The 26,711-nt window shown below is 41.9% G+C and overlaps 1 protein-coding gene and 3 non-coding genes across 4 annotated transcripts in view; 3 read left to right on the top strand and 1 right to left on the bottom strand.

The window, feature by feature from the left end:
- Positions 1 to 26,071, bottom strand: part of LOC139911270 (contactin-associated protein-like 4) — a 67,540-nt gene extending 41,469 nt beyond the window's left edge. Inside the window, exons 1-8 of the mRNA XM_078287531.1 lie at positions 26,000 to 26,071; positions 20,408 to 20,555; positions 16,251 to 16,457; positions 7,789 to 7,964; positions 7,512 to 7,658; positions 4,861 to 5,128; positions 4,253 to 4,402; positions 2,244 to 2,415 (exon numbers count right to left, since the gene is read on the bottom strand). Of these exons, the coding sequence (XP_078143657.1) occupies positions 2,244 to 2,415; positions 4,253 to 4,402; positions 4,861 to 5,128; positions 7,512 to 7,658; positions 7,789 to 7,964; positions 16,251 to 16,457; positions 20,408 to 20,555; positions 26,000 to 26,056 (1,325 nt within the window). The 5' untranslated portion in view covers positions 26,057 to 26,071. The remainder of the gene's footprint in view (positions 1 to 2,243; positions 2,416 to 4,252; positions 4,403 to 4,860; positions 5,129 to 7,511; positions 7,659 to 7,788; positions 7,965 to 16,250; positions 16,458 to 20,407; positions 20,556 to 25,999) is intronic.
- trnal-caa (transfer RNA leucine (anticodon CAA)) lies at positions 579 to 661 on the top strand. The gene has a single exon. It is a non-coding gene; the product is annotated as a tRNA-Leu (tRNA).
- On the top strand, positions 1,329 to 1,411 carry trnal-caa (transfer RNA leucine (anticodon CAA)). The gene has a single exon. It is a non-coding gene; the product is annotated as a tRNA-Leu (tRNA).
- Positions 1,806 to 1,888, top strand: trnal-caa (transfer RNA leucine (anticodon CAA)). Its single transcript has one exon. It is a non-coding gene; the product is annotated as a tRNA-Leu (tRNA).
- Positions 26,072 to 26,711: the final 640 nt, after the last annotated feature.

Raw genomic sequence — 26,711 nt, 5'->3', positions numbered from 1 at the left:
ACCATCATGTAACCAGGATGGCCGAGTGGTTAAGGCGTTGCACTCAAGATGCCCTCGTATGTCCTCGTGGGTTCAAGTCCCACTCCTGGTAGGTGAGTGGGAGTAAATGAACTTCTTGCTTCTATTTATACATTTACTGTATGAACCGGAAAGAAATGCTCTTCAAAAATCTTTGAAATGTAACAAGTGAAAGGTGTTTCTTTATTTGGCCTACGAATGGTGAACCAAGTAAAACCACCAAACAGAGAACTGCTCTTTAAACATGTTCTGAATGTCACAGGTACTCAAAAGATACAGCCTAGAGGTAGAGACTGTTCAGTGGGTCATTCTCTCTTCTTGTCTCTAATGTATGCTGACGTGTCCCAGAACCAGGCAATAACACATCGTCTTCATTAACTGCACCAGGATTTGTGAGTGGTTGGATCCAATAGACCAGCCCCCGCATGGTTTCAAACACCAGTCCTAGCAACCAAGCAAACAATCCAGAGTGTTTACTGAAATAAATGGTGGTTTCTGTGCTCTTGGCTTTAAAGTAAAATACAATATGTACGGCTTCATCTTTACTAACTTCTCATGTGACCAGGATGGCCGAGCGGTTAAGGTGTTGCACTCAAGATGCAATGGACTCATGTTCTCGTGGGTTAAAGTCCCACTCCTGATACAGTTTGTTCTCTTCTTTGGCCAACCAATGTGGTCCAAAACCATATCAAAGAGGCCGAAATGCTCTTCAACCAGTTATAGACTGTTCAGCGTGTCATTCTATGCTCTAGCTATACCAAGTCAAATTACTCTACAATGCTTTGTTTTCACAGAGAAGGTTTTGGTCCTTCAAGTTCAGGACTGCTGAGTGATTAAGTCATTGCACGTCAGCTGCAATGACATATGTCGTTGTGGGTTTGACTGCCAGGACCAATTACTTAGACTAATAAATGTTAAAAATGTGGCAAGTAACCAAAGGATATAGAGTAACAGTCATGGATTAAGCTTAGTCCTGTAGAGAGAAAGTTCCAACCGATGGAGGTCTCCACTGAAAGCAAACTCTTTCTTTAACCGCCTAATGGACTTTATTCATCCTCTCTGCTAACAGTAATTATTTCCAGTGTCTGTGGATCTATCTCAACAGTAGGCAATAATTTGACATATTTATTCATTCAATCCAGTGGACATGTATCCTTTCAGGTTAAGGTCTCAGTCCTTGTGTTCTTACTTGTTTTTTCCCTCTCAGCTCTTGATAAAGCAATCAGTCAGTAGCTTCAAAGACAAACAACAGCTGAACTCTTTATCTTCACAGGGTTGGTGTCTGACCTTTTAGGAATTACTTCCATCTAACCAGGATGGCCGAGTGGTTAAGGCGTTGCACTCAAGATGCAATGGACACATGTCCGCGTGGGTTCAAGTCCCACTCCTGGTAGTTGTGTTTTTCTTCCTTTCTTGGCCTTATCAATGTATCCTGGTGTCGACAACCTCTTTCCATATTTATTTTCACTTCTGTCCCAGGACAAATACCAATGTTGAGGTCATCATCGTCATCATCGTTAACAGCTTCACCTTTGACTTTTCATGCTGGACATTTCATGTAACTAGTAAGCCTGTGCGATTAAGGTGCTTGGATTTAAAATCAAAGTAACACGTACTATTCAGACCCTACTTTTGTTACAAAAATGATGGTTCCAGTTCACTTGTTTACTTGCTTCAATAAACAGCTGTTCCTATGCTCTTGAGTAGTTTCTTGGACAGATAACACAGCTGAGGAGTTTATCTTCACAGAATTGGTTTGTGACCTTTCAAACAAAGACCTTCATGTGACCAGGATGGCCGAGTGGTTAAGGCGTTGCACTCAAAATGCAATGGACACATGTCCGCGTGGGTTCAAATCCCACTCCTGGTAGGACAGTTTTGATTGCTGGGAGTAAGTAGAGGAAAATCTAATGTCAGAAGTTACTGAAGGATATACTGTACGTGTTGAATGTACTGTGAACATTGAGTCGAGTCTACAACAGGCAATACCACCAAGTGTCTGCAGCTTTTCATCCAACCAAAAACTACACCAGGTGATTTCACTGATTACCTGCTAAACAGTAAAATCACCTTCATCTATGACTGGAATACCATTATAAGTAAACTGAACTCTGTTACAAAGAGTGGCAGAATATTTCCCTATGTTGATGTGTCACAGTGGATGGTAGAGAGCATAAGGTTCGATTCAATGACCAACCAATCAGATGGGTTTTTTGGGGACTGACCTGTCGATGATGCCACACATGTCGAACTGCAGCTGGCTGTAGTTTCCCAGCAGCCTTTGCTGCACCATGATCAGGTCCACCGGTTGGTGGTCCAGAGTCAGGAGGCGCATGCAGCCCTGGAACACGTTAAAAGGGTTTCTGCACTCCTGACTGTCATCCTCTGCAGGACAACCTGGACAGGAGAGGGAGGACAGCAGTTAGCCAATCAAACAACAGATATGAGATCACATGACAAGAGCCTGCCAATAGAACAAGAGTTAGTGAGTTTATGGCACATGAAACGACAGATGTAGACGGGTACAAACAGGTGCTGCAATATCCACATCCATGAAAATATTTTTCAATGCTTTAGAAACTGGACTGAAATGGAAATTTAAAGGCAATTTAAAGGGAAGACAATATCTCATAGAAAACAATATCTCATAGATGATGTACATGATCTCATAGATGACACAACTAGCAGTGGATTACACCCCACTATGATTTACTATAAGGTTAAAACCCACTGTGGTTTTCTATAGGGGTTAAAGTGCAGCTATGGTGAATGTGTTCTACCACACAGAGAGTTGAGCTGTGATTTGTGGTGTGTTGTTTATTCCTGAGTGGAGGGAATAATGTAACTTACAGCCAAGCCTTGATCAAAGGAATACGGGGTACTTTCTTTCCTTTGTAGTCAATTTAATGTGGATGAGGAGATAGTGTGTGTGTGTGTGTGTGTGGCTGTGTGCGTGTACGCTCGCAGGCATACAAGCATGTGTGTGTTTGTGAGCGAGTGTGTACGTGCTGCAGGTTACAAAGCCTACAGTAGTTAAATAACATGCCTGGACTGCAGTATTGCTGAGCAGAGAGAGGACAGGAGAGATGAGATTAAAAAAAAAAAGAACAGAGGCAAGAGAGCCAGTGGAGAATGAAACACAGAGAGAGGAGAGGAGAGAAAGAAAGAAGAGAGAAGAAGAGAAAAGAGAGGAAACAAAGCAGGAGGGGAAAGAGGAGATAAAATAAGGGAGAGAGAAGAGAGGAGAGCAGCATGAGAAATGGAAAAAGTAATGAGAGGAGAGAGAGGCAGGAGTGGAAAGAAGGTAAGATAAAACAGACTTATAACTTTCATTATTAAATTACAGCCATGAGCTAGGTCTGAATTTTGTTCAGTGCATTCGCAGTCATAGAGGTAAGAACTGGCCACACACATATAAGATGTGGCAAATATTAACATGTTTCAGGGCAAATTCAACACACTGAAACTATACTGAATCAGAAACACGGACATGTCTAGTGTCATTTTGGGGTTGGTTTAGGTGATTGGTTAATTATTCCATTATTCGGCAAAATGTCACACAGCATTATGGGTAGCGTTGGGGAAGCTCCTTTGAAAGTATAGTTTTACGATCTACCAGTTAGAAGAAGAAATAGTTTTGTTAACTAAAATTACTTGCGTCAAACTACTTTTGTAGAAAAAATAAATGCAGCGAGCTTACTACTACAGTCGGTGGGTTGGATTCAGTGTGACTGCATTGTCTGGGCCTTTGTAGTCGTCAAGATGAAAGAAAAAATGGGGATCAAAGGAAGCTGAATCAAGACGTGAGAGGAAATGAAAGCAATGAAATAAATGAATGAATGAATAAATAAATAAATAAGAATGTATAAATAAATAAATAATTTCCCCCAATTAAATGCACTTCAAAATGATATAAAAAAACTATTAAACTACTAAAAACACTAACCAAATTTGAGTTTAGTTTAATTAACACCATGCTATGGCAAAATGTAGTTAAACTACTTACATTACATTTAGTGACACCACTCCTACACTAATTATGTTTACTCTGTGTTTCTCCTGTTTGTATTTCTCTAATGAATATCCAGTCAACATATCACCCAGGCATGTCCAGTAGTCAGCTCAATATACTGTAACAGCCTAGTGATCAGCAGCTTCTACAGTTTTCTGACACATGACAGAATTTAACTTGCTACCAAAGATGCTGTTGACAACATAGATGCTCCACTCTTACCACCAAAGAAGAGGCGACTTCCCGTGGTGACAGGGAATGAGGGGCTGGCGTGAGCGGTGCCTCCTTCCTCTTTGTCCACTGTGATGGTGAGACGACCTCGTCTGGAGTTCAGCTCCACCGAATGCCACTGACCGTCATTCAGACCAGAACCTGGGAAAACACACCCACAGACACACATTTGAAGTACATTTTCACCTTTTAACTGTTTGTAACCAAAGCCTGATCTGTTCTTCACTGTTAACATATGAAAAAACACCAAATCTGGGTCAGAAAACTGGATCAGAAATTTTGACTTTTGAATCCCTGGATCCTCTGTGAGACTGACCTGAGACCTGCCAGCCTTATGGATCTGTATGAGGTTAGGGGTTAGGGATTAGATGGTTTACGGGTTACGGGTAAGGGGTTTTAAGGGTTAAGGGTTAGGGGTTAAAGTTAGGGGTAAGTGATTAAGGATTAAAGATTAGGGGTAAAGTGTTCAGGTTTAAAGGAAAGGAGTTAGCGTTTAGTTGTTAAGGTTACGATAAGGGTTAAGGGTCAGGGGTGTTAGAGGTAATTTAAGGATTAAGGGGTTAGTGGGTTAACGTTTTTGTATTAGGGGTTAGACTGACCTGCACTGAGCTCCAGCAGCGCCCTGCCAGCCTTGTGGATCTGTAGGCGGAGCCTGGCCTCACTCAGGTACAGCCAGACCACGCCCCCTTGCTGGGGGAGGTCAAACGTGAGCAGCAGCCCCACCTTGTTCCACGTCCGGAACTGAAGCCCCACAGACACGCCCCCTGACGACGATGCTGTCGCCCCCGGCAACTGGAGGAAGCTCTGGGGGCCGGTGAACGTCACGGCAACGGAAACTGGCTCAGCACATGAAAAGGTCACATTGCCCTAAGAGAGAGAAAGAGAGAGAGAGAGAGAGAAATACAGAGTGGAGAGGGAAGAGGTGGGACAGAAAAATGATTACAAGAGAGATGAAACAAGATAAAACATGAATATTAATCAGTTGCAGAGGGTGTGTGGGTGTGACCCGATGTCACAGAGATCTCATCAGCAAGTCTCCTTAAAGAGGACACTCGTATTACCATAATGATAACAGCCAGGCTTAGAATAAGCACCAGGAAAGCAAACTGAAAATACCAATGTCACCCAGCAGCCTGGAGGTGAGAGAGAGAGAGAGAGCGAAGGGGGGATGTGTGAACAATACTACATAGACATTTCCGTTGCGGTCCATTGTTTTGAGTAGTGGTAATGACACCAGGCCCATTGCTGAGGCTGCAGTTGTAATACATTACAGTCCGGCTTCTCTGTAGGGAATACCAGCCTGCTATCTTTGTAATGGTCAGGAAACACACCAGCGCTATATGACATCTAAAAGCCCTTTGTAGAGCAGTTAAAGTGATATGCAATAATTCACGGTGGAGTGGGCAGATACTTTTGCAAAAAACACAAAGTAAAAAAGTGACCTTAAAAAGTCTAAAAAGCCACAAACTGACACACACACACACACACACACAAATATCAGAGGACTCCTTTGACTTTTTATGTTCTTTGTAATCATGGCCCCCTTTAACATTTAGTCTCTGTATTAAATCAGACTGTTCTCTTACAGCCTTTATTAATAATAATAATAATAATAATGATAATGATTTAAATATCTTTATTTGTATAGCATCTTTCATGCAGAGAAGCAACTCAAAGTGCTTTCCAGCAGACAGACAATCAACCTCACAAGAGGCAAAGCAATGATGAAACCACAAGATAAAAGAAAATAAAAATAATAGTGACAGTAATAAATAAATAAAACAGTAGTGACATCTTTACTTAATATAAGCAATAAAACAGTGAGAATAAAATTAAATATAAAAAAATAATATTTAAGCCACATACATATCTCTCTGTTCCTGTACTGCAATGAGACGCAGTTTATTAATACCTGCAGAAACGGTTCAAAGCTTCTCTGTACTGAGCTATCTCTCCTCTCTGTCACTGTAGAAACCTCTGAAGGTCCTAATAGGCAAGCTGAGGATGCATTAGTGGAGGTCTAACCACCATCTACACTCCTCTGTTGTCTCCTCACTCACTGTCCTCATCAAGGTCCTCGTTAGCTTCATTAACGAACTAGCAGCTCATTAGGAGCAGCATCAGGATAGAGACCCGGAGGGTCTGACTTCCCAAACACAGGTACAAACACACACACACACACACACACACACACACACACACACACACACACACACGCTGACCTGTGGTGTTTTATGTATGTGTGATGTGTTGAATAATTGGTTAGCATGGGAGTTGACAGTTGCTGTAGCCTAGAGGCGCCCAAACTTTTTGCCATGGAGGGACACTGATGATTTAGAAATGAAACCAGTCGGCACTGGATTCTTAGCTCCTATGTCCTCGTGGTGTTTGCTAGATGCCTTGTAATAAGCAAGTCACAAAAAAACATCAAACAGAATATCTTATGTCTGGAAGCCTTTGGAGGGATTTGGAGGAATTTCGTGGAGGGCCAAATTCATCCTGCAGGTCTTATTTTAGGTGGCCCCGCTCCAGCTACTGATGTATTCTCTCTCAGATATAAAGGCACAGAGCCTCGAGCTCAACTTGAAAAACACAAAGCTGTCGTTCTCTCCCTGACGGTAGTCTCACCACAAATATAACTCATTATATAAACTACAGACTAATTTTTGGAATGAAATTCCTAAAATCTAATATAAAAGGTATCATAACAATATATACCTAAACCACACATTCCATCAAAATAAGGGCAACCTGTGTAAGCTGATGGTCGTTCTGTTTAGCTAGGTCTATCAGGTTAGTATAGTTTTATAGCTATCAGCTAACTTAGCATTACAGTGACCTACTGCATAGTTCGAAGACTGTAAACACACCTTCCAGTAACTTGCTCTTCATTCTGTCATGTACAAGTATGAATTAACTTACAATTACAGGAACTTGGTGGTCGCTCTGTTTAGCTAGCTGAATAGTTACGGGTAAATTAACTTACAATTACAGTAAGTTTGTGGTTGTTCTGTTAAGCTAGGTCAATATTTAGGCTACCGGTATATTAACTGACCACCGAAAGTTGGTGGTCACTCTGTTTAGCTAGCATTAGGTCAATAGTTACCATTAAATTAACTTACCATTACAGTAACTTGGTGGTCGTTCTGTTTAGCTAGGTCAATAGTTAGCAGTATATTAACTTACCATTACAGTAACTTGGTGGTCGCTCTGTTTAGCCAGGTCAATAGTTAGCAGTATATTAATTTACCATTACAGTAACTTGGTGGTCGCTCTGTTTAGCCAGGTCTATCAGGTTGAGGCCGTTGTAAATCAGGTTTTCCAGGCAGCCATGGAAGTTCGTCTTGGAGATGACTGGTTTCTGAGAGCCAAGGGCTTGGACCGCCCCGACACTCAGCTGGATGGGGAAATAACACAGGAGGGTCACATGTACATGAAATGATACAAATACAATATAGCTGCAATTTTACAGTAATATAAGTAGCTAGTTTTGAATTGATTGTAAGTTGCTTATAGTTTCACCCCACCTGCTGGATGTGCCAGTGGCTGAACTCGGCTGGGATTTGAACCTGCTGGGTGTTTTTGTCCACAGTGAGGTTGAGGTGAGCGCTGAGCTGCTCCACTGCTACCTGGTGCCAGTGCTGGTCGTCCAGCAGACTGCCGAGGGAGACAAGACGCTGGACTTCAGAGGACAAACTCCTGCCTGGAACAGAGGAGGAGGAAGGAGAAGGAGGAGGAGGAGGAGGAGGAGGGGGAGGGGGAAGAAGAAGATGAGCGGGAAGAGAGGGTAAGGAGGTCGGTGAATGACAATTAGACTGTTATTAGACTATTAGACTGAATTTATCACATAGTGAGAAATGGAAATGATAACATTATGATATCATTAGGCAGCAAAGGGAGACTCGATTATCTTTTAATCAATGCACCATCACTGTTTAATCTGCAAAGTCTAAAAGATACTCTCAGCATTCATAGGAGGAAAAAATTAAACCTTGTGTATAAGATGAGATAAGATAAAAATGAAACTTTAATAATCCCTGTGGAGAAATTTAAATCAAATGAATGTGTTGGTCTGTTCTGTAACCTCAGCCTTCAGTAGACCAGTTCAGAGGCTTGGACTGGACACAAAGTATTAGTTTTCTCCTAATACGAAAAATATACAGTATGTTGTCTGTTTTCTACTAGTGACTGACCTGGTAAATTACGTGTTTTCTCCTAGTTATCTGACCTGGAAGTCTGTTTTCTCTTTAATATCTGATCTGCTGGTTTGTTTTCTATTACTTATCACACCTGGCAGTTTTACTTCTCTTTTATTTATGTGACCTGGCAGTCTGTTTTCTTTTTGTTAAGTGACCTGACAGTCTATTTTCTTTTAGTTAAGTGATCTGACAGTCTGTTTTCTTTTAGTTATGTGACCTGGCAGTCTGTTTTCTTTTTGTTAAGTGACCTGACAGTCTGTTTTCTTTTAGTTAAGTGATCTGACAGTCTGTTTTCTTTTAGTTATGTGACCTGACAGTCTGTTTTCTTTTTGTTAAGTGACCTGACAGTCTGTTTTCTTTTTGTTATGTGACCTGGCAAACTGTTTTCTTTTAGTTATCTGACATGCTAGTCTGTTTTTTCTTTGTTATCTGACCCATTGGTTTGTTTTCTCCTCATTTTCTGACCTGGTAGTCTGTTTTCTTTTCATTATCTGACCTGGGTGTCAAGGGAAAACCAGCCTAATGAAGGCTGCAACATCCCAGCCGCCTTATTGTGGCTGAATATTTTAATCTTCTCAGTATCCCACAGAGAGCAGCACACCGAGGTCACACTCTCTCATCTCATTAGGGACTACTGGATATCTGCATACCGGCACAGAGAACTGCAGCCAAATATGTGAAAATGTGCCTAATCCTAAAAACTGCCGAGAAAACATAGCGGGACATCATTAATGATAGATGAACACCAGCAGGTCCAAATTAGCAGATCCATTTCTGCATCCCCAAAAGTACTGGGAGAGAGACTTTCTGCTGAGAGAAGGAACTATAGAAGGAGCTGAACACAGCCAGTCATTAAAAATGTATTAGATATTCTTCAGAGAGAGACAATTCCAACTTCAGACAGAGAGACAAGAGACGGAGAGAGAAAAACAAGAGACAGAGAGGGAGATTATGAACAATATGATAAATGTCTGTTTGGTATTTCAACCCATTTGGTGAGATGAAACATTTGATCACAGCTTGGATGAGAGAAACAACTTCATCCAGAGAGAGAAAGCAGGAGTGTGGAGCTTATGACAGAGGGAATGTGTGTCCCGTAAACACATTTATTGTGATGAGTTATTTGATTACAGTCTGGATGAGTGGAAAGAGACAGGGGCAATCAATATGAGAGGTTGGATTGGATGGTGAGACTTAAAAACAAATAAGACCACTTTATTGGGATGGATTAATGGAACAATATTATTTAGAGAGAGAGAGAGAGAGAGAGAGAGAGAGAAAGAGAGAGAGAGAGGACTTTAAGACAAAGTGTTTCATGGGATGGATGATTTGATTCCAGCTCGAATGACTGGAAAGATAAATCTAGAATCGATATGAGAGGTCTGAGGGCAAACAAATAGAAAATCACTCTATTGATCGTCCCCCCCCCCCCCCCCCCCCCCCTCTCTCGTTGGAGGTGAGGTCATCTCCAGTCTCAGGACAGATGACAAGGAGGAAACTCTGGTGGAGTTTCAGTCTAGTAGTGTCAGACTGGAAGGTTTGAATACTTGGAACAGCTGGAAAAATCTATTATTTTTTATATATATTTATACTTTTTACAGTTTTTAAAGGTGAATTTAGAAAGGTTTTTACTGCCCCATAGCACAAAATGACCGTAATATATCTGCAGGTGATTGATAGGGGTTGTTGGTCAATGCCAGTGACTCAACGATTATTTCACCAGGTGCTGAGATTTCTGCCTTTCAAGGGTCACTTTCATTCTGTACTCTGTTTTAGATGAAAAACTCCCCACCCAATTTGAATTCCTAACTGTTGGATCTGTGCTCTAATTAGCTAGCATACTTGTCTCTATTGTGAAAATGTAACTTCATCATTTATGTCAATTACAGGCTACCATAAGCATACTCTTGTTTTTGTGTCCTTATGATGTTGGTTACCTTGTTTCTGTTTCCTTTATTATGACCCTGACTTAAAGTACTTTGGGTTACACTGTTGTATGACATGCTATATAAATACAGTTTGATTTGATTTGAACTACTGTTGATGTGCCCTTGAGCAAGGTACTCAGCACATTAATTGGACCAGTAGAGTTCTACAGTGACCAACAGAAGCAGACTGGTTGGACCGGGCAGCTCTCATGGAGTGAATATGTGAATCTGTATGAGTCAGGCTGCTGCTGAACAAGAGCAAGCATGCTCAGCAAAACCCCTGGATAAATAAGGGCTAAAAAAAAAAATAGCTTAAATTGCTAATAACTACAGCATTTTTTATTCATGTTGAGGGGGTCAGATTGGATGTGCTTGTTTTAACATTGCAGAGTCAGTGCTGAATATTACTTTCCAGCATTTTATCAATCTAGACATTCTAGCTTCTCAAGACAGTATAACCTTATCATATCCTGTCTGCTTTTCCATTATGTCTGCTCACTGTGACACTAAATCTGATTATGGAGGAAGACAATGGCAGCTGTTATCAGGAAACAGACTGGTGTATATTACTGGTGTAAAGTGTTTCAGCATTTCATTTTCACATAGCACTATGCCTGTCAGCATAACCAGGCCGACACATAATAGACAAATTCTGAACTAATTCACAACTTGAGTCACAGAGTGAGAAGTTTTACCTCATCATTTTGAAGTAATGAAGGATTTTAGCCCACTGAGTTTGTAGCGGGAATATTGCAGCCTTTTCTAAGGTTTTTTTTCCCCATTGTAATGATAGGTGAGGGAACTTTTGAATTAACCACATCCACCTTTCTATTGTTTGTATGTAGCTTCTCAAATTGTCACTGAGTGAAACATTTTCTCAGTGTGTCTGCATGAGTCTGCGTTCTGGAATATTCTGTGCATTTCAGTATTTTCTGGGTATTCCAGAATATTTTATGTGCTCTAAAACATTGCCTGTGTGTTCTAGAACGTTTGACATGTTCTAAATGTTCCAGGTGTAGAATATTTGTGGATATTCTAGAATGTTTGAGGTGTTGTAGAATGTTGTCTGTGAGGTCTAGAATGTGTTGTGTGTTCTAGAATGTTGTCTATGAGTTACAGAATTCTGTGTGTATACTAGAATGTGCCAGGTATTCAGGAATATTGTGGATGTTCTTGCATTTTAAGGTGTTTTGGGTGATCTAAAAAGTTCTGTGTCTTCTCAGTGGCTCTACCAGGACAGAAGGCCCATGGTGCCATTGGGCTGCAGTCAGAGTTACATAATGTCTGCCTCTCTGACGCCACCTTAAAATAAGTCAGCAACACTCAAACACACCTTTCCCAGAATGCACAGGACCCTTCCTAAATCTATCCCACTGACAGGAAAGAATTGGGCTGAATTATGAGTCAGTGGGTTACAATCTACTAAACCGACATGTTGATGAATGTAAAGCAGAGAGGAGATGGGATGGTTCTGGATAGCAGGCATAAATCTTAATCAGCCAGCCTGTTTATTCCAGCTGTTTGGACAGCGACAGGCAGACAGAGTGGAGCGAACTGTCTGCTGTTAGGAGCTGCTGGTTGCAGGGCTGAACTTCCTGAAAACATCATCTAAGGTCATCTAACTAAGATCATTTAGGTTTAGGTTAAATGTATCCACACAAATGATAAAACAAGGGGAAAAGAAATACCAACTGTGCGGGTGAGACAAAGAAAGAGATGGGGAAAATGACAAAATGACAAACAATGACACAAATAAAAACTCAAAAGGCTGAGCATGGTACAAAACACAAAATGTAATTAAAAAAAATCGCCCTGATGCAGAAACTAAAAATGCTATCATAGGGAAAGTGAAAGTGAGAGTGCGGTGTTGATTTTGTGTGTGTGTGTGTGTGTGTGTGTGTGTGTAAACCACTCAACACTGTAACAAGATGGTTACAGTGTGTTGCCTCATAGCCTGGCGACTGAACTTTATGAAACTCAAATTCCAGTTACACTCACATGACAGCTTACATGACAAAGCTGAACTGAACAGGAGTTTGGAAATGACAAAACCAAATCAATATACCATCATTATTTTAACGACATTTTTTTTTCCATGAACTAGGACAGTTCTGCTATTTGTGTCCATGGCTGTTACAGAGAGTTGCCTCATAAAGCGAACTCCATCTGCTCGGGGTCAGGCCTGGGTCTGTTAGTACAGCAGAACGGACCATGCTGGGGCTCAGGATCGATGCTCAAAGCTATTGACCTAAATTACACAATCTGTACCCTGCAAAACCCAAGGAGAGAGAGAGGGAATTATACAGAGAGGGCGAGAGAGAAAGGAAAAAATGCGAGTTAGAAAGTTGAAGGGTATCGAATTGGAAAAAGGCTTATGACCGCCTCTGAAAAAAACATAAGAACAAAAGTAGGCAAAGAATTGCAGTGGCATATCCGAAAGTCTGAGATACATAACAATGAGGAAAGAGGAAAACAGAAAAGAGGGGATAAGAAAGAGAAGGGGTGGGAGAGGGGGGCAGAGAGATAGAGAGAGAGAGGAGATAGAAAGATGAAGAGCATGCAGCTGAAAAAGGCAAATGGCCTCTTCTGATATGGAAACAATGCAGGAGGAAGAGATGTGGGGAGACAAACCGTGACAAATAACAGTAATAACAATAGAAAAGGAGGAAAATAGAAAAGGAGTCAGGCGAGGAAAGACAGAGAAGTAGAGGGAAGAAAGGAAGGAGAGAAAGAAACAGAAGTATGACTGCTTGTTGTTTTTAGTGTTGATCTCCAGCAGCATTAGCAGAGCGCCTCCCAATCTCTGTTCCATCATTACAATGGATGGTTTTAATTTCCTTTTTCTGAGCCACAGTCTTCTTTAAGGTGACACAGTCTTTCTGTAAGGTGACACAGTCTCCATTTAAGGTGACACAGTCTTTCTGTAAGGTGACGCAGTCTCCATTTAAGGTGACAGTCTTTCTTTAAGGTGACAGACTCTCTTTAAGGCGACAGTCTCTCTTTAAGGTGACAGTCTTTCTTTAAGGTGACACAGTCTTTCTTCAAGGTGACAGTCTTTCTTTAAGGTGACACAGTCTCTGTTTAAGGTGACACAGTCTTTCTTCAAGGTGACAGTCTTTCTTTAAGGTGACACAGTCTCTGTTTAAGGTGACACAGTCTTTCTTTAAGGTGACAGTCTTTCTTTAAGGTGACACAGTCTCTGTTTAAGGTGACAGTGTTTCTTTAAGGTGACAGTGTTTCTTTAAGGTGACAGTCTTTCTTTAAGGTGACAGTCTTTCTTTAAGGTGACAGTCTCTCTTTATGGTGACAGTCTCTCTTTAAGGTGACAGTCTTTCTTTAAGATGATGCAGTCTGTCTTTAAGGTGACAGTCTTTCTTTAAGATGATGCAGTCTGTCTTTAAGGTGACAGTCTTTCTTTAAGGTGACACAGTCTGTCTTTAAGGTGACACTCTTTCTTTAAGGTGACACAGTCTGTCTTTAAGGTGACACTCTTTCTTTAAGGTGACACAGTCTGTCTTTAAGGTGACACTCTTTCTTTAAGATGACGCAGTCTGTCTTCAAGGTGACACTCTTTCTTTAAGGTGACACAGTCTTTCTTTAAGGTGACACAGTCTTTCTTTAAGGTGACACAGTCTCTGTTTAAGGTGACACAGTCTTTCTTTAAGGTGACACAGTCTTTCTTTAAGGTGACAGTCTCTCTTTATGGTGACAGTCTCTCTTTAAGGTGACAGTCTTTCTTTAAGGTGACGCAGTCTGTCTTTAAGGTGACAGTCTTTCTTTAAGGTGACAGTCTCTCTTTAAGGTGACACAGTCTGTCTTTAAGGTGACACTCTTTCTTTAAGATGACGCAGTCTGTCTTTAAGGTGACACTCTTTCTTTAAGGTGACACAGTCTTTCTTTAAGGTGACAGTCTCTCTTTATGGTGACAGTCTCTCTTTAAGGTGACAGTCTTTCTTTAAGGTGACGCAGTCTGTCTTTAAGGTGACAGTCTTTCTTTAAGGTGACAGTCTCTCTTTAAGGTGACACAGTCTGTCTTTAAGGTGACACTCTTTCTTTAAGATGACGCAGTCTGTCTTTAAGGTGACACTCTTTCTTTAAGGTGACACAGTCTTTCTTTAAGGTGACAGTCTCTCTTTATGGTGACAGTCTCTCTTTAAGGTGCCACAGTCTGTCTTTAAGGTGACACAGTCTCTGTTTAAGATGATGCAGTCTAAGATGACATTGACTCTCTTTAAGGTAATCCAATGTTTAAGCACTGACACTTTAAGGGAAAACTGTCTTCTATGAAGATGACAGTTTGTCTTTAAGGAGACAGTTTTTTTTTTGTTTTTTTTTAAGGTGACGCAGACTTACTTCAAGGTGACACATTCGTTCTTTACAGGGACCCAGTGTTTGAGGACACAGTCTGTCTTTAAGAGGGTCTGTTAAGGTGTTACAGTTTCTTTACGGGGACAGTCTTTCCTCGAGGTGAAACAGTTTCACAACTTTACATTCTGGGAGAGCAGATGGAGGAGAAAGACAGAGAGAGAAGGAAGAGGAAGGTGAGAGAAATGGTAGAATAGTGGTAGTGAGAGAGGGATGGATGAAGGAAGATAAGGATGCAGGGATGGAGAGCGTTTGTGAGAAGCAGCTGACAGTGAGGCAGAGAGAGGGAAAGGTGAAAAGAGGAAGAGGAGGGGATGGAGGAAGGAGTGTTTAGGGAGATGTGAAATGGAGCGAGAGAGAGAGAGAGAGAGAGGGAGGAGGAGAAAGAGAGAGGGAGGGAAAGATGGAAGGAGTCAGAGAGAGGGATGAAAAGGAGGGAGGAATAGATAGATGGATGGAGGTAGAGAGAGAGGTAGAGTGCTTCAGCAGCCAGATGGGATGTCTGATGAGAGCTGAGCCATATGGAGATGATTCAGCATGGCAGCCTGACAACACCTCTGGTTTAACCCCCTTTACACACACACACACACACACACACACACACACACACACACACACACACACACACATACACACACAGCTACGCTCTCCACAGAGTGTAGGCCATGCATCAAGCTTTACAGAGTCCAGCCCTAACACATGCTATAGTGAATGGGAACCATCCATCAGAGGTGTAACTAGAGATGCAGCAGTGTAGTGTGAGCCAAGATTTAAACCAATTTAGTTGCGGTGTGTGTGCCGGCCATCTCACCCAACCAAAACCAATCTAAAGTTATTTCAGAGGCTTTTATATTGTTGCAGACCTTAAATAGGGTTTACAAAGATGCTTTGTACCAATATGCCCATAAAGTGCTGCACAAATCCAATGATAGGAAAAGCTGATAATGCTTTTTTGACAGGGAGATTTCAGCAGAACGTTTTCACCAGATGACAGGAAAAGTGTCAGCTGGCTGATACAGATGGAGAGACATCATGTTCCCTGTCAGATGAATGTGTTAGAAATGTGCCACATTTTCATTTTAACAGGAGATGTCTACATACTGAAGATTATTCACAAATACATTAATAAAAGAATCTTGGTTTTGGACTCAACCATTAAACAGGATAGTAACGCAATCAGCTGTTCACAGCCACTGTTACCCAAGAGCTGAGGACCTCCAATATGGCCGCCTGAGAGTGCATTACATCTGCTGAAAGCCCTCTATTAGTAGATATCAATACCTATTAGTATATATCAGCATCTACTAGTGGATATCAGTATCTTTTAGTAGATATCAGCATCTATCAGGAAATATCAGTTTCTATCAGCATCTATCAGTAGATATCAATATCTATTAGTAGATATCAGTATCTATCAGTAGATATCAGTCTCCATCAGTATCTATCAGTAGATATCAGTATCTATCAGTAGATATTTGTATCTAGCATGTGTTGTACCTTGTCTGAGCAGCAGCAGCAGCTTCCCTCTCTCTAACTCCAGAGTGAGGCTGAGTCCTGCCTGTCCCTCTGCATGCAGCAGTATCCCAGAATTCCTCAGGGTTTTAAACTTCAGAGAGACGATCTGTCTGGACGTCCGCCTCGGCCCGGGACTCAACCTGTAGAGCAGACCGCTGCTGCCGCCGTCGAAGCTCGCCACATCAGAGGCTGAAAAACACAACAGAGGGATGGTAGTCAAATAAGAATGATGCACTTTACTGTGGAGCCAGAAACACAGATCTAAACAACATGGGAAATAAAGATCAGAAAATACTTTTGGTGTTAAACAATACAGTCAGTATGTATAAGTCACGTTAGCACTGAAATTGATCAAATTTGACCTTTGGCAAAGAAAGCAAAGTGATCATCATTCGTTCACCCTAACCTTAACTGCACTTGCTTTACTTTTCACGTGACAAAAATTTGTGGCCATTTCACAAAATGTTGTGAGACTGTGTTGTCTGTGTTGCTAAATGTTATTGAGGTTTACAGTAAACACTGTTGGTCCTTAAATTACCTCCCCGCCTCCACCAACACAAACACACACACTCACCCACATCCAGGCTATCGATATTCTGGTTGCATCAGAACTTGTTTGTTGAACTGATATTGAGCGAGAAACCTCTCAGCGTGGACTGAATCTGTATTCTGTTTAGACCGTTACATCAATAAGTAGCAGCAGCACCTTAGCTCCGGTCGGGGATTTGGGAAGAGGAGAGGAGCAGAGGGCCGAGGTGAGGAGAGGTGAGGAGGGGTGAGGAGAGGTGAGGAGGGGTGAGGAGAGGTGAGGAGGGGTGAGGAGGGGTGAGGAGAGGTGAGGAGAGGTAAAGAGAGGTGAGGAGAGGTGAGGAGGGGTGAGGAGGGGTGAGGAGGGGTGAGGAGAGGTGAGGAGGGGTGAGGAGGGGTGAGGAGAGGTGAGGAGAGGTAAAGAGAGGTGAGGAGAGGTGAGGAGGGGTGAGGAGGGGTGAGGAGGGGTGAGGAGAGGTGAGGAGAGGAGAGGAGAGGAGGGGTGAGGTGAGGTGAGGTGAGGTGAGATGAGGAGAGGTGAGGAGAGGTGAGTTAAAGACTAAAATACTAAATACTAAACTATTTGAAAAGAGCAGCAGCTGAGTTCAGCATCAATTTCCTTTTCAGCTGGACAACTAATTCCTCTGAACGCTTTTTAATGAGCTTAACAAGCCTTTGACTCCCTAATGCCAAGCCACACACACACACACACACACACACACTCCAAGCCACTTCAACCAGTGCATTAGTACATTGTGTTGTTCCTGCTGATGATTGCAGAGCGGCAGGTCGAGACTCAGAGGCTCTAAGTCGACCTCCATGTGTGAAGCTGAGAACTTTAATATATCAGTCCATTCTGGTGAAGTCTCTGTTTCTCCATCTGGTTTACCTGCCAGGATTCTGCTGTACATGCTTCACTACACTTTTGGTTCTCATACTGTACAGTTTATCACTTAAGTCCATTCGAGAGAGTGTGTGTGTTACTGTATGTGTGTTAGCTACATTTGTGTATACTTGCACACCTACACACATAGGTGTGTTACCAGTGTGTTTTCACTAAATCACAGGCATGTAACAGTCACACTGGGTGGTGAAAATATCACACAAAAGTGTTTTCTTGTGTCCTTGGATAACTTGAGAATATTTCCAAACCACCAGAGGCTATTTATCAAAAACAAGTCATTTGAATATTTCTCCTAATCCATCTTCTTCCAGAGGGGACAACATGCTATTATGGGATGCAAAAAAATGGTTTCATCATAAATCATCTCTCCACTTGGTGGACTGATGGAAAACAAACGATTAGAGAATATTCTGGACTCCAGTGCAAGCAGTAAGAGAGAAATCCAGACAGAATGGACACATAAAACACTTTCCACAGGCACCGGCAGCCTTGTGGTGAGAGTGTTTTAAATTCAATGCAATCCAACTTCATCGTGACACACACTGTACTTTGACTAATTTTCTATACCACTAGACAGTCTGCTTCCACTGCAAATAATGTCCAACCAGGCCGGTCAGTTAGTATCCTATTCAGGTTTAAAATGTTGTTTTCCTTAAAACAAACGGAAAAAAATCAGCCAATAGAGTGAGATACTTTCACTTGTTTCCATTGAGTTTCAAGAGAAACAAGCTGAAATACGCCAGATCACTACTCAGTATCAAAATAATGACACATGAATTATTGTTGACTTGTATTGCAAACAAATGAACTTGTCTTACTCCACTGGTCGATTTTTTTCCTTTGTTTCATAAAACTCAAAACTTGACTAGTGACTTGTTAAGATAGATATTTTTTAGTGTACTAGCAAGCCATCCACAACACTCGATGCTCCTTTTATTTTCAAAACCTCCAGTCTGACTGAAGACTAATAGATGAATTCAGAACCACAGTGTGGAAACCAATAGATGAGGATAGAAACCCAGAGCCTCCAGAAACTCTATACTCTATTTGCATATCAATAAATATGGCAGTTTGATAACTATATTTCAACATATGCACATATACAGTATGTGCAGCTTTGATATTCATGAGTATGTTGTTCTTTCCATAGGGGAAAATATAGTATAAACTAACAGATATGGAGAGAAATCGAGGCAAAGACACAGTCGGACACTAATGCAGAGCGTTAAACATGAACAACACCTGCTCCTTCAATGAGATGGAGATGATTCCAGGTGAAAGATACGATCTGTATTGATTTCATCTTTTAAATCCTCTTCAGTCATGAAGAGCAGAGGCAGATGAAGAGGAGTCATATTCAGTGAAGGTGTAATGTGTGTGAGAGACGCTCATCCTAAACTCTTCTGACAAGAGCGGAGAGGAAAACAACGCTGAGCAAATTAAACTGACAGCACAACATGTTTTTATGGCTAAAAGAAGAAGAGGTGTGATATGTGTTGATTTTCACTGTCAGAGCAGAAAGTGAACAAATGAAACTGATCACTCAATAGGTTTTATGGCTAAAACTTGTGACGTGTCCATTTTCACAGTTTTGATGCCAAAGTTATATTATATACCTCTAATAAACAGAAGCTGAACAAATTGAAAAATATGTTTTGTGGCTAAAAACAAAACAAAAAAAAAACAGGCGTGGTATGTGTGAGTTGTGATACTGATACTGCAAATCTGTTGTGTCATTTCAAAATGGAAGTTGAACAAATTAAACTGTTAACACAATATGTTTTGTGGCTGAAAGAAGAAGTGTGATAAGTGTTCACTTCACTGCTGTGATAACGAGGTGACAGTGTGAATCAGCTGTGAAAGATGAAAATATAGAAGGTGTGACAAGAAAATGTTGCCAGCAAGCCTTTGTGTTATGTTTCTTAGTGTCTGTGGTCTATTAGGAAAAACACACATAAATTGAACTGTTACCACGTAGCGAAATTATGTATGTGATGTGTTTATTTCTGTTGTAACCCTAACTCTAACCCTAACAAATTAAACCGATAACACAGCATGTGTATCACAAAGTATATCCATTGTCAAATATGAAAAAAATAGATGATTCATTGACGATAACATGTACATCACTCTGCTTTAGTGGTGGTGGAAACAGTCTGGAAACCAAGCTCAAATCATCCACAAGCCACAACATAAAGCAGAAAGTCCCTGGACACTCACACACACACACACACACACACACACACACACACACACACACATACACACACACATAAAACACACATTCAACTGCCCTGGTCTCCCTCTTAGAGAGCAGTTTGAGCTGATGCCCTTTAGAGCTCTAATCTCCAGAGTAAAGGCACCAGAGACTCATTTATCCCCACTGCAATTACACTGTTGAATTTGTGAATGAAATGTTGTAGCTTAATAACTTGCACTGCATCGAGCTGCTGATTCCCTCTCTGCTCATCAACTGAAGTTTTGTCTATATGGTATAGGATGCAGTGATTTGTTATGTGTTTGTATTTTAAAACCTCTCTGTAAACCAACTTTCCCTTATAGCACAATAACAAACTGAACTGATAAAGGGCCACAAGCGTCTTCAGCATCTTTCCAAGTGATTCCAGCAGCAGTGGAAGCCTCAGTCTTGAATCTGGAAGAAAAGCCTGCAGAGTCCAGCGAGGCCGGTGATGAAGACGGGACTTACTGTAAGGACAGCCGTAGGTCTCCAGTCTGAGTCCGATCCGCCCGCTGGGATTCCAGTCCAGAGGAATGAGGCGGAGGAAGCGAGCGATCACCGGCTGCTGCAGCTTGTACTGAACCACACTGTCTGCATTACTGTTACCTGGAAAGACCTGGAACACACAGACACACAGAAACATGTTAACACTCTGTCTGTCTGCATTACTGTTACCTGGAAAGACCTGGAACACACAAACACATAGAAACATGTTAACACTCTGTCTGCATTACTGTTACCTGGAAAGACCTGGAACACACAAACACATAGAAACATGTTAACACTCTGTCTGTCTGCATTACTGTTACCTGGAAAGACCTGGAACACACAGACACATAGAAACATGTTAACACTCTGTCTGTCTGCATTACTGTTACCTGGAAAGACCTGGAACACACAGAAACATAGAAACATGTTAACACTCTGTCTGCATTACTGTTACCTGGAAAGACCTCTATCTATCTATCTATCTATCTATCTATCTATCTATCTATCTATCTATCTATCTATCTATCTATCTATCTATCCAGCAGACATGAATATGGAGTCTATTTTGTTTCTTGGTGTATAATCAAGCTGAGTCAACTTGTTCCCCTCTACCTTCTTATTGAAGTTACACTGCATTCCTAGAGGCCAACAGCTACTGGAAGCAGAGCATGCTGGGTAGAAAGAGCCGTGTTTCCTCGATCAGATGGGAAATGAGAGAGTTGGAGCTCTTGCTTTTTTTTTTTTTATATATATATATATATCTTTTTTGTTGCTCTGTGGAGATTTTCACTCATTAACCTCCTTTATCTTTTCTGCAAAATTTGGAGCATGAAGAGGGAATTGAACGTAATGTCAGTCTCTTTCTGTCTGGGCTGAATGCCTGATGGGTCTCTCTCTCTCTCTCTCTCTCTCTCTCTCTCCCTCTCCATCTCTCTTCCTCTCTCTCCCATCTGTCTATCTATCCTAATTACATCCTTCCTTTGAAGTTGACATGCAGGTTAACTGGCGCTCCCACTGCAGCATAAAGCTTAAACACATAATTAACTTATTAATTCCTCTGTAGTCTTCAGAGAGCGGAGCTGGATCTCCTGAAATGACGGAGAGACGCCTTGTGTTTGACTGAGAGACGAGGATATCGTCGCTGTCGGGTGAAAACCTTGTAATGGAAACCATGTAAAAGGATTTCATGAGAAAGTTCTACGACTCTTGGTCAGATGAAACTCTTTGAAACCCTGAATACATGGCTGTATATGCATGTGCCTGTGTATGTGTATAGGCATGAGTACAATGTATGTGTATGTGCATAAGCATGTGCATATGTACATGTAGTATGTGTTCATGTGTCTACAGTATGTGCATGTATGTGTGTGTGTTCAACAGTGTGTGTTATAGTGCCTGTATAAACATGACAAGTGTGTCTGTGTGAATAATCTGTCTAAGTGTGACATTGCATGTGTGTGTGTGTGTGTGTGTGTGTTCCTCCTGCAGAGTGAAAGCAGCTGATGCTGAGCGGAGCGTTGAGCTCAACAAAGCGTTCTGTTTCCTGCTGAGGACAGAGCTGCATCTCATTTACTGTTAGAAAGATGAACTGAGTCAAGGTGGAGAATGTTTCAACAGAGAGAGAGAGAGAGAGAGAGAGAGGGAGAGAGAGAGAGAGCGAGAGAGAGAGAAATCAACAGTGAATGGGCAGAGGGAGAAAAGGAGAGAGGCAATGAGAGAGAAAGAAGAAGAGAGAGAATGGTGGACAGAGAGACAGTAGAGATAATCAAATTGAAACGAGGAGCAGAGAAAGAGAAAGAGAGAAAGGTTAAAAAAAAAGAGGAAATAAAGGGAGAGGAAAAATTTGATGTGGAAAAACGGGAAAAGTGACAAAAGAGAGTAACACTCATCCTCACCCCTTAAGCTGGGAGGAGAGAGATAGAAAGAAAGAGAATGAAGAGAAGATGAGAGCAACATTTCCCCGAATCCTCAGGCTTTAAGATGAAAGGAGAGACAGAAAGAGAGAGAGAATAAAGAGAAAACCGAACGAGAGAGTCGTGCTATTCCTCCCCTCATCCTTGGCCCTCTAAGTTGAGGAGAGAGACAGAAAGAATAAGAGAAGACAGACAGAGAGTCATCCTCCTTCCCTGCTCTTCAGCGCTCTAAGCTGAGAAGAAAGATATAGAAAGAGAGAATAAAAAAGAGACAGATGAGAGAGTGAGACGGAAAGAAAAAGAGAGGAAAAACAGAGTCGTCCTCCTTCCCTGCTCTTCTCCTCCACTAGACGTTGAGACTGATCCAGCGGCTCTGACATCGACTTTCTTCTCCGACCGACCCGCTAAGCTGAGCTGACTAATACATGGAAGTTCAGCAGCACTTTGAAATGAGACTCGGCTTCAGCTCGGCTGATGCAGAGCGTCAAATCAACAAGTTTTTAAGCTGCGAGGAGTCAGTGACGAGCCTCGGTACTGAGATTAGCCGGATTCCTCTCCTCAGCTTCTAATCAGCGGCTCTTCTTCTGCACCGCTACTGTAACTAATGTGTTTTCACCCCGGATAAGAGTCCGTGCCCACACTGGCAAAGTTTACTGTGTTTTTCTGTTTGTTGTTTTGGTATTAGATCCAGCAGAAGCGAGCAGGTGAGGCGCCCAAACATATTTGGCAGCGGCTCACTTTGCCGGCAGGATGTAGGCGTTGTGTTTGCTTCCGACACAAACAAGACCAAAACTACTTAGTATTCCAGAGGCTGTGAACCAAACCGTGTCCCACAGCCAGAGGAGGACAAGTACAGGTCCGACACGACACAAAACAGTGAAGGGAAGTGTTGTGTCTGCAGGAGGGAGGAGGTGAAGCCTGACCAGCTGACTGCTTCTCCACTAAACTCAACTGAGACTTACGCTTCACCTCCTCAAAGTCTGACTCAGGTACCAAGTTTCTGCAATGACCAATTTCATCCCCTTGCTCTCCTGTCTTTCTCATCACTCTCCACTGGCTATTAAAGAAGCCCTATTATAGGAATTCTAATTTTCCTTTATACATATATTATCAAAGATGTTTAATGTCGACAAAGATCAAATTGGATTTTGTTACAGTGGTTAAAGTTATTACATTTTTAAAGATCCATCCTTTTTTCACAGGCAGGGGCTAACTCAAGTACGCAACCCGCATGGACTCAGTCATGATTGGCTCCCCTCGTTAAACTAATGCTAAAATCCTTCCAGTCAGGCCAGTTTCCAGCATTTGAAGTGACAACCAGAGTAAATGCCACAAAAACAGCAAATCAGCAATTTTTTTTGAGCTGTAAACATGGTTATATGGCTTCTATATAGTGACGAGCATTAATCCTGTACTTAGTTTCAGAATTAAGTCCTGCATCCGCTTTTAGGGGCAGAAAATCGTTGATGCACTGATCTCTGTGGCTGAAACTTCTGGCCAAACCTCAACACTGCAAAACAAGCTGTCCAGTGATTTTAAATTGTTTCCAGACCTATCAAGCTTATTTCATGATATTTTTTGTCAGATTATCTCACTGCACTGGCAGATAATATTGCTGGTTTCAATAAATTTCACTTGTTGCATGCCAAAATGACTTCTTTCAAGAAATCATAAAACAATGAAGAAAATAAACTTTCTCCAAGACAGTTTCACTTTTACCAAGTAAAAGTCAAATTTGTTGAAACCGGTAAAATTATTTGCCAGTGAAGCAAGATGATTTCACTAAAAAAAAAATCCTGGAAAAAAGTCTGGATACAAGATAAAATGACTTAACAAGTATGTATGTCAGTTTTTGCAGTGAATCAGTGATGTCAAGACAGCTATTTCACATTTAGCAGTCAAATGGTTTGCGATAAAAAAAATGTTACTACCTACAAATAGAGCTGGGTGATCTGTTATCACAGACACATACCTCTTATTCAGTCTCGTTCCCCACTTCACTTTTTTGCATCTTTCAAAATTGTGTACTAGATGGAGCTGAAATCAGTGTTTACGCACTCTTTAAAAAGCGAAAAAGAAAAGGCAGAGAGGGTCTCAGACACAGAGAAAAGTGCCACAGCTGTGACTTTGCCTCCTCTGACACATGGAAGGATTCCCTCATGGATGTCAGTGTCAGACCGCACCGCACGGTCTCAGCCGGCGGAGCGACGCTCGGCCGCCTCTCCGTCTCCATCGGTGTCTGGCAGCCGCTCCGTCCAGTCAGCAGCTCTGTCCAACTTCCTCTCATCGCTCCATCCATTATTAATGAAGAGTGGAAGGCTCCTGATGACTGTGTTTATGTCTGCAGGCTGGACGGCTCCCTGCAGACCGCACACTGCTCAACACTGAGTCACAGTCATGAGCAGAGGAATTAGATACGATGGATTTTATTGATCCCTGAGGGGAAACCAGCTCATTGCAACAGCAAAGAATAGAGGTGTATGCATAAAAAAGCAATAAAGGGTATTGATAAAATGTAATAATAAAAAGTACTGTATTGTTGATACTGTTTATTACAGCGCACTAAAACCTACACTGTTTTACTACCAGCAACAGTGATGATTCTGGTACTGTTGCTGCAGGCTCATCCTTACACTGTCGTCCTTCCAGCACTGTTTTGGAACTGTTTATTCCAAGAGGCTCACCCTTATTTCCACGAGTACTGATTCCAACAGTACTATTAATGGTATTGTTTTGGGTACTGTTTATTACAGTAGGGTTAGGGTTAGTAATGTTTCTAACGGTACTGTTAGTAAAGGTACTGATGTGGTACTGTTTATTCCAGTAGATTCACCCCTTAAGGCCGCGGCCACACTGATAGATTTCTGTCCATTGGGTTGTTTTGGAACGTCAACGTGTTCGCTGATTTAAAAGAAAGTAGGAAGGCCTCTGATTTGCTAAACGGACGGTGACGAAGCCGTCCGTCCAGAAAAAGTTCAACTGTGTTGAACTTTCTGTCCGTCAAAACGGATGGAAATCTGACGGAAATGGGTGCGTCATCAGCGCTGCCCGGACAACAGACAGCTCATTGAAAATGAATTGAAATGAATGGAGACGGACAGACACAACGGATCAGTGTGGCCGCAGCTTAAGAGTCTTCCTGCTGGTACTGTTTTAATGGTACTGTTTATTCCAGCAAATTCATCTCACCCCTTACTGTCTTCCTGCAGTTTCTAATGGTACTGGGTATGACGGTACTGTTTATTCTGCTAGATTTACCCCTATACGTCCTGCTGGTACTGTTTTAATGGTACAGATTATTACAGTGGACTCACTCCTTTATTGTCATGCTGCCGATACTGTGTTAACGGTATAGTTTTAACAGTAACATTTTGGTACTGTTTATTCCAGTAAACTGCTCCTTTACTGTCGTCCTGCTGGTACAGTTTCAACCGTACTGTTTTGGTACTGTTTATTCCTGTGGATTCCCTTTCTGCTTGTACTGTATCTAAAGGTAATGTTCATAAAAGTACTGTTTTGGTACTGTTTTTTGCAGAAGACTCAGGCCCCTACGCTCTTACCAGTACTGTTTATTTCAGCAGTCTCACCCCTATACTGTCTTCCTGCTGGTACTGTTTTAATGGTGCTGTGTTGGTACTGTTTACTCCAGCAGACTCACCCCTATACTGTCTTCCTGTCGGTACTGTTTCCAGTTGTGTCCCGTGTCGCTGAACATCAGCAGGTAGCCCGTCAGCCAATCAGAGCTGCCGTAGCGACCCTGCGTGGCGACCGCGGTGATTCGGATCCGCCCGCCCAGGTCCACCTCCAACCACTGATACCTGTCTGAGGAGAGAGGAGACCAACCTCCAGCTCCTGGAGAGAGAGAGAGAGAGAGAGAGAGAGAGAGAGAGAGGGAGAGAGAGAGAGAGAGAGAGAGAGAGAGAGAGAGAGAGAGATTGTTTGATTGATTGATTGAACCATACAGAACAGCTTTAAATCCATTTTCATGCTCAGATTCCATGATGGAGAAAGAAGAGGGAAATGTTTTGGGATTGGGTGCTAAATTAGCAGCAACTGCCGGGTTCGGTTCGGGTCTAAACGTCTCACATACAGGTCAGGCTTAAATTTCAGGCCAATACCTGCTTTTTTATAACAAATTTATGTGTTTTAGGGTGGATTTTTCCGTTAAAAGTGGGCTAATGTATATTATACACCTTCTAACAACAAGCATCTTCATGGCAAGATCTGAGATTGAGTTCCTGACCAGGAAAACAGCACAGAACAGCACAGTGGAAGCTTCAGCCTACACACCGACTGTGTATTGATCAGCTATAAAGCATGTCAGCAGGTTGATATCATTTCCCATGCAAAATATCATCAATAAGGGGTTG

The sequence above is a fragment of the Centroberyx gerrardi genome, chromosome 13 (assembly GCF_048128805.1).
Source record: "Centroberyx gerrardi isolate f3 chromosome 13, fCenGer3.hap1.cur.20231027, whole genome shotgun sequence".
Taxonomy (NCBI): Eukaryota; Metazoa; Chordata; class Actinopteri; order Beryciformes; family Berycidae; genus Centroberyx; species Centroberyx gerrardi.
The sequence above is the reverse complement of the archived record's forward strand: the minus strand, read 5'-3'. Positions and strand labels throughout refer to the sequence as shown.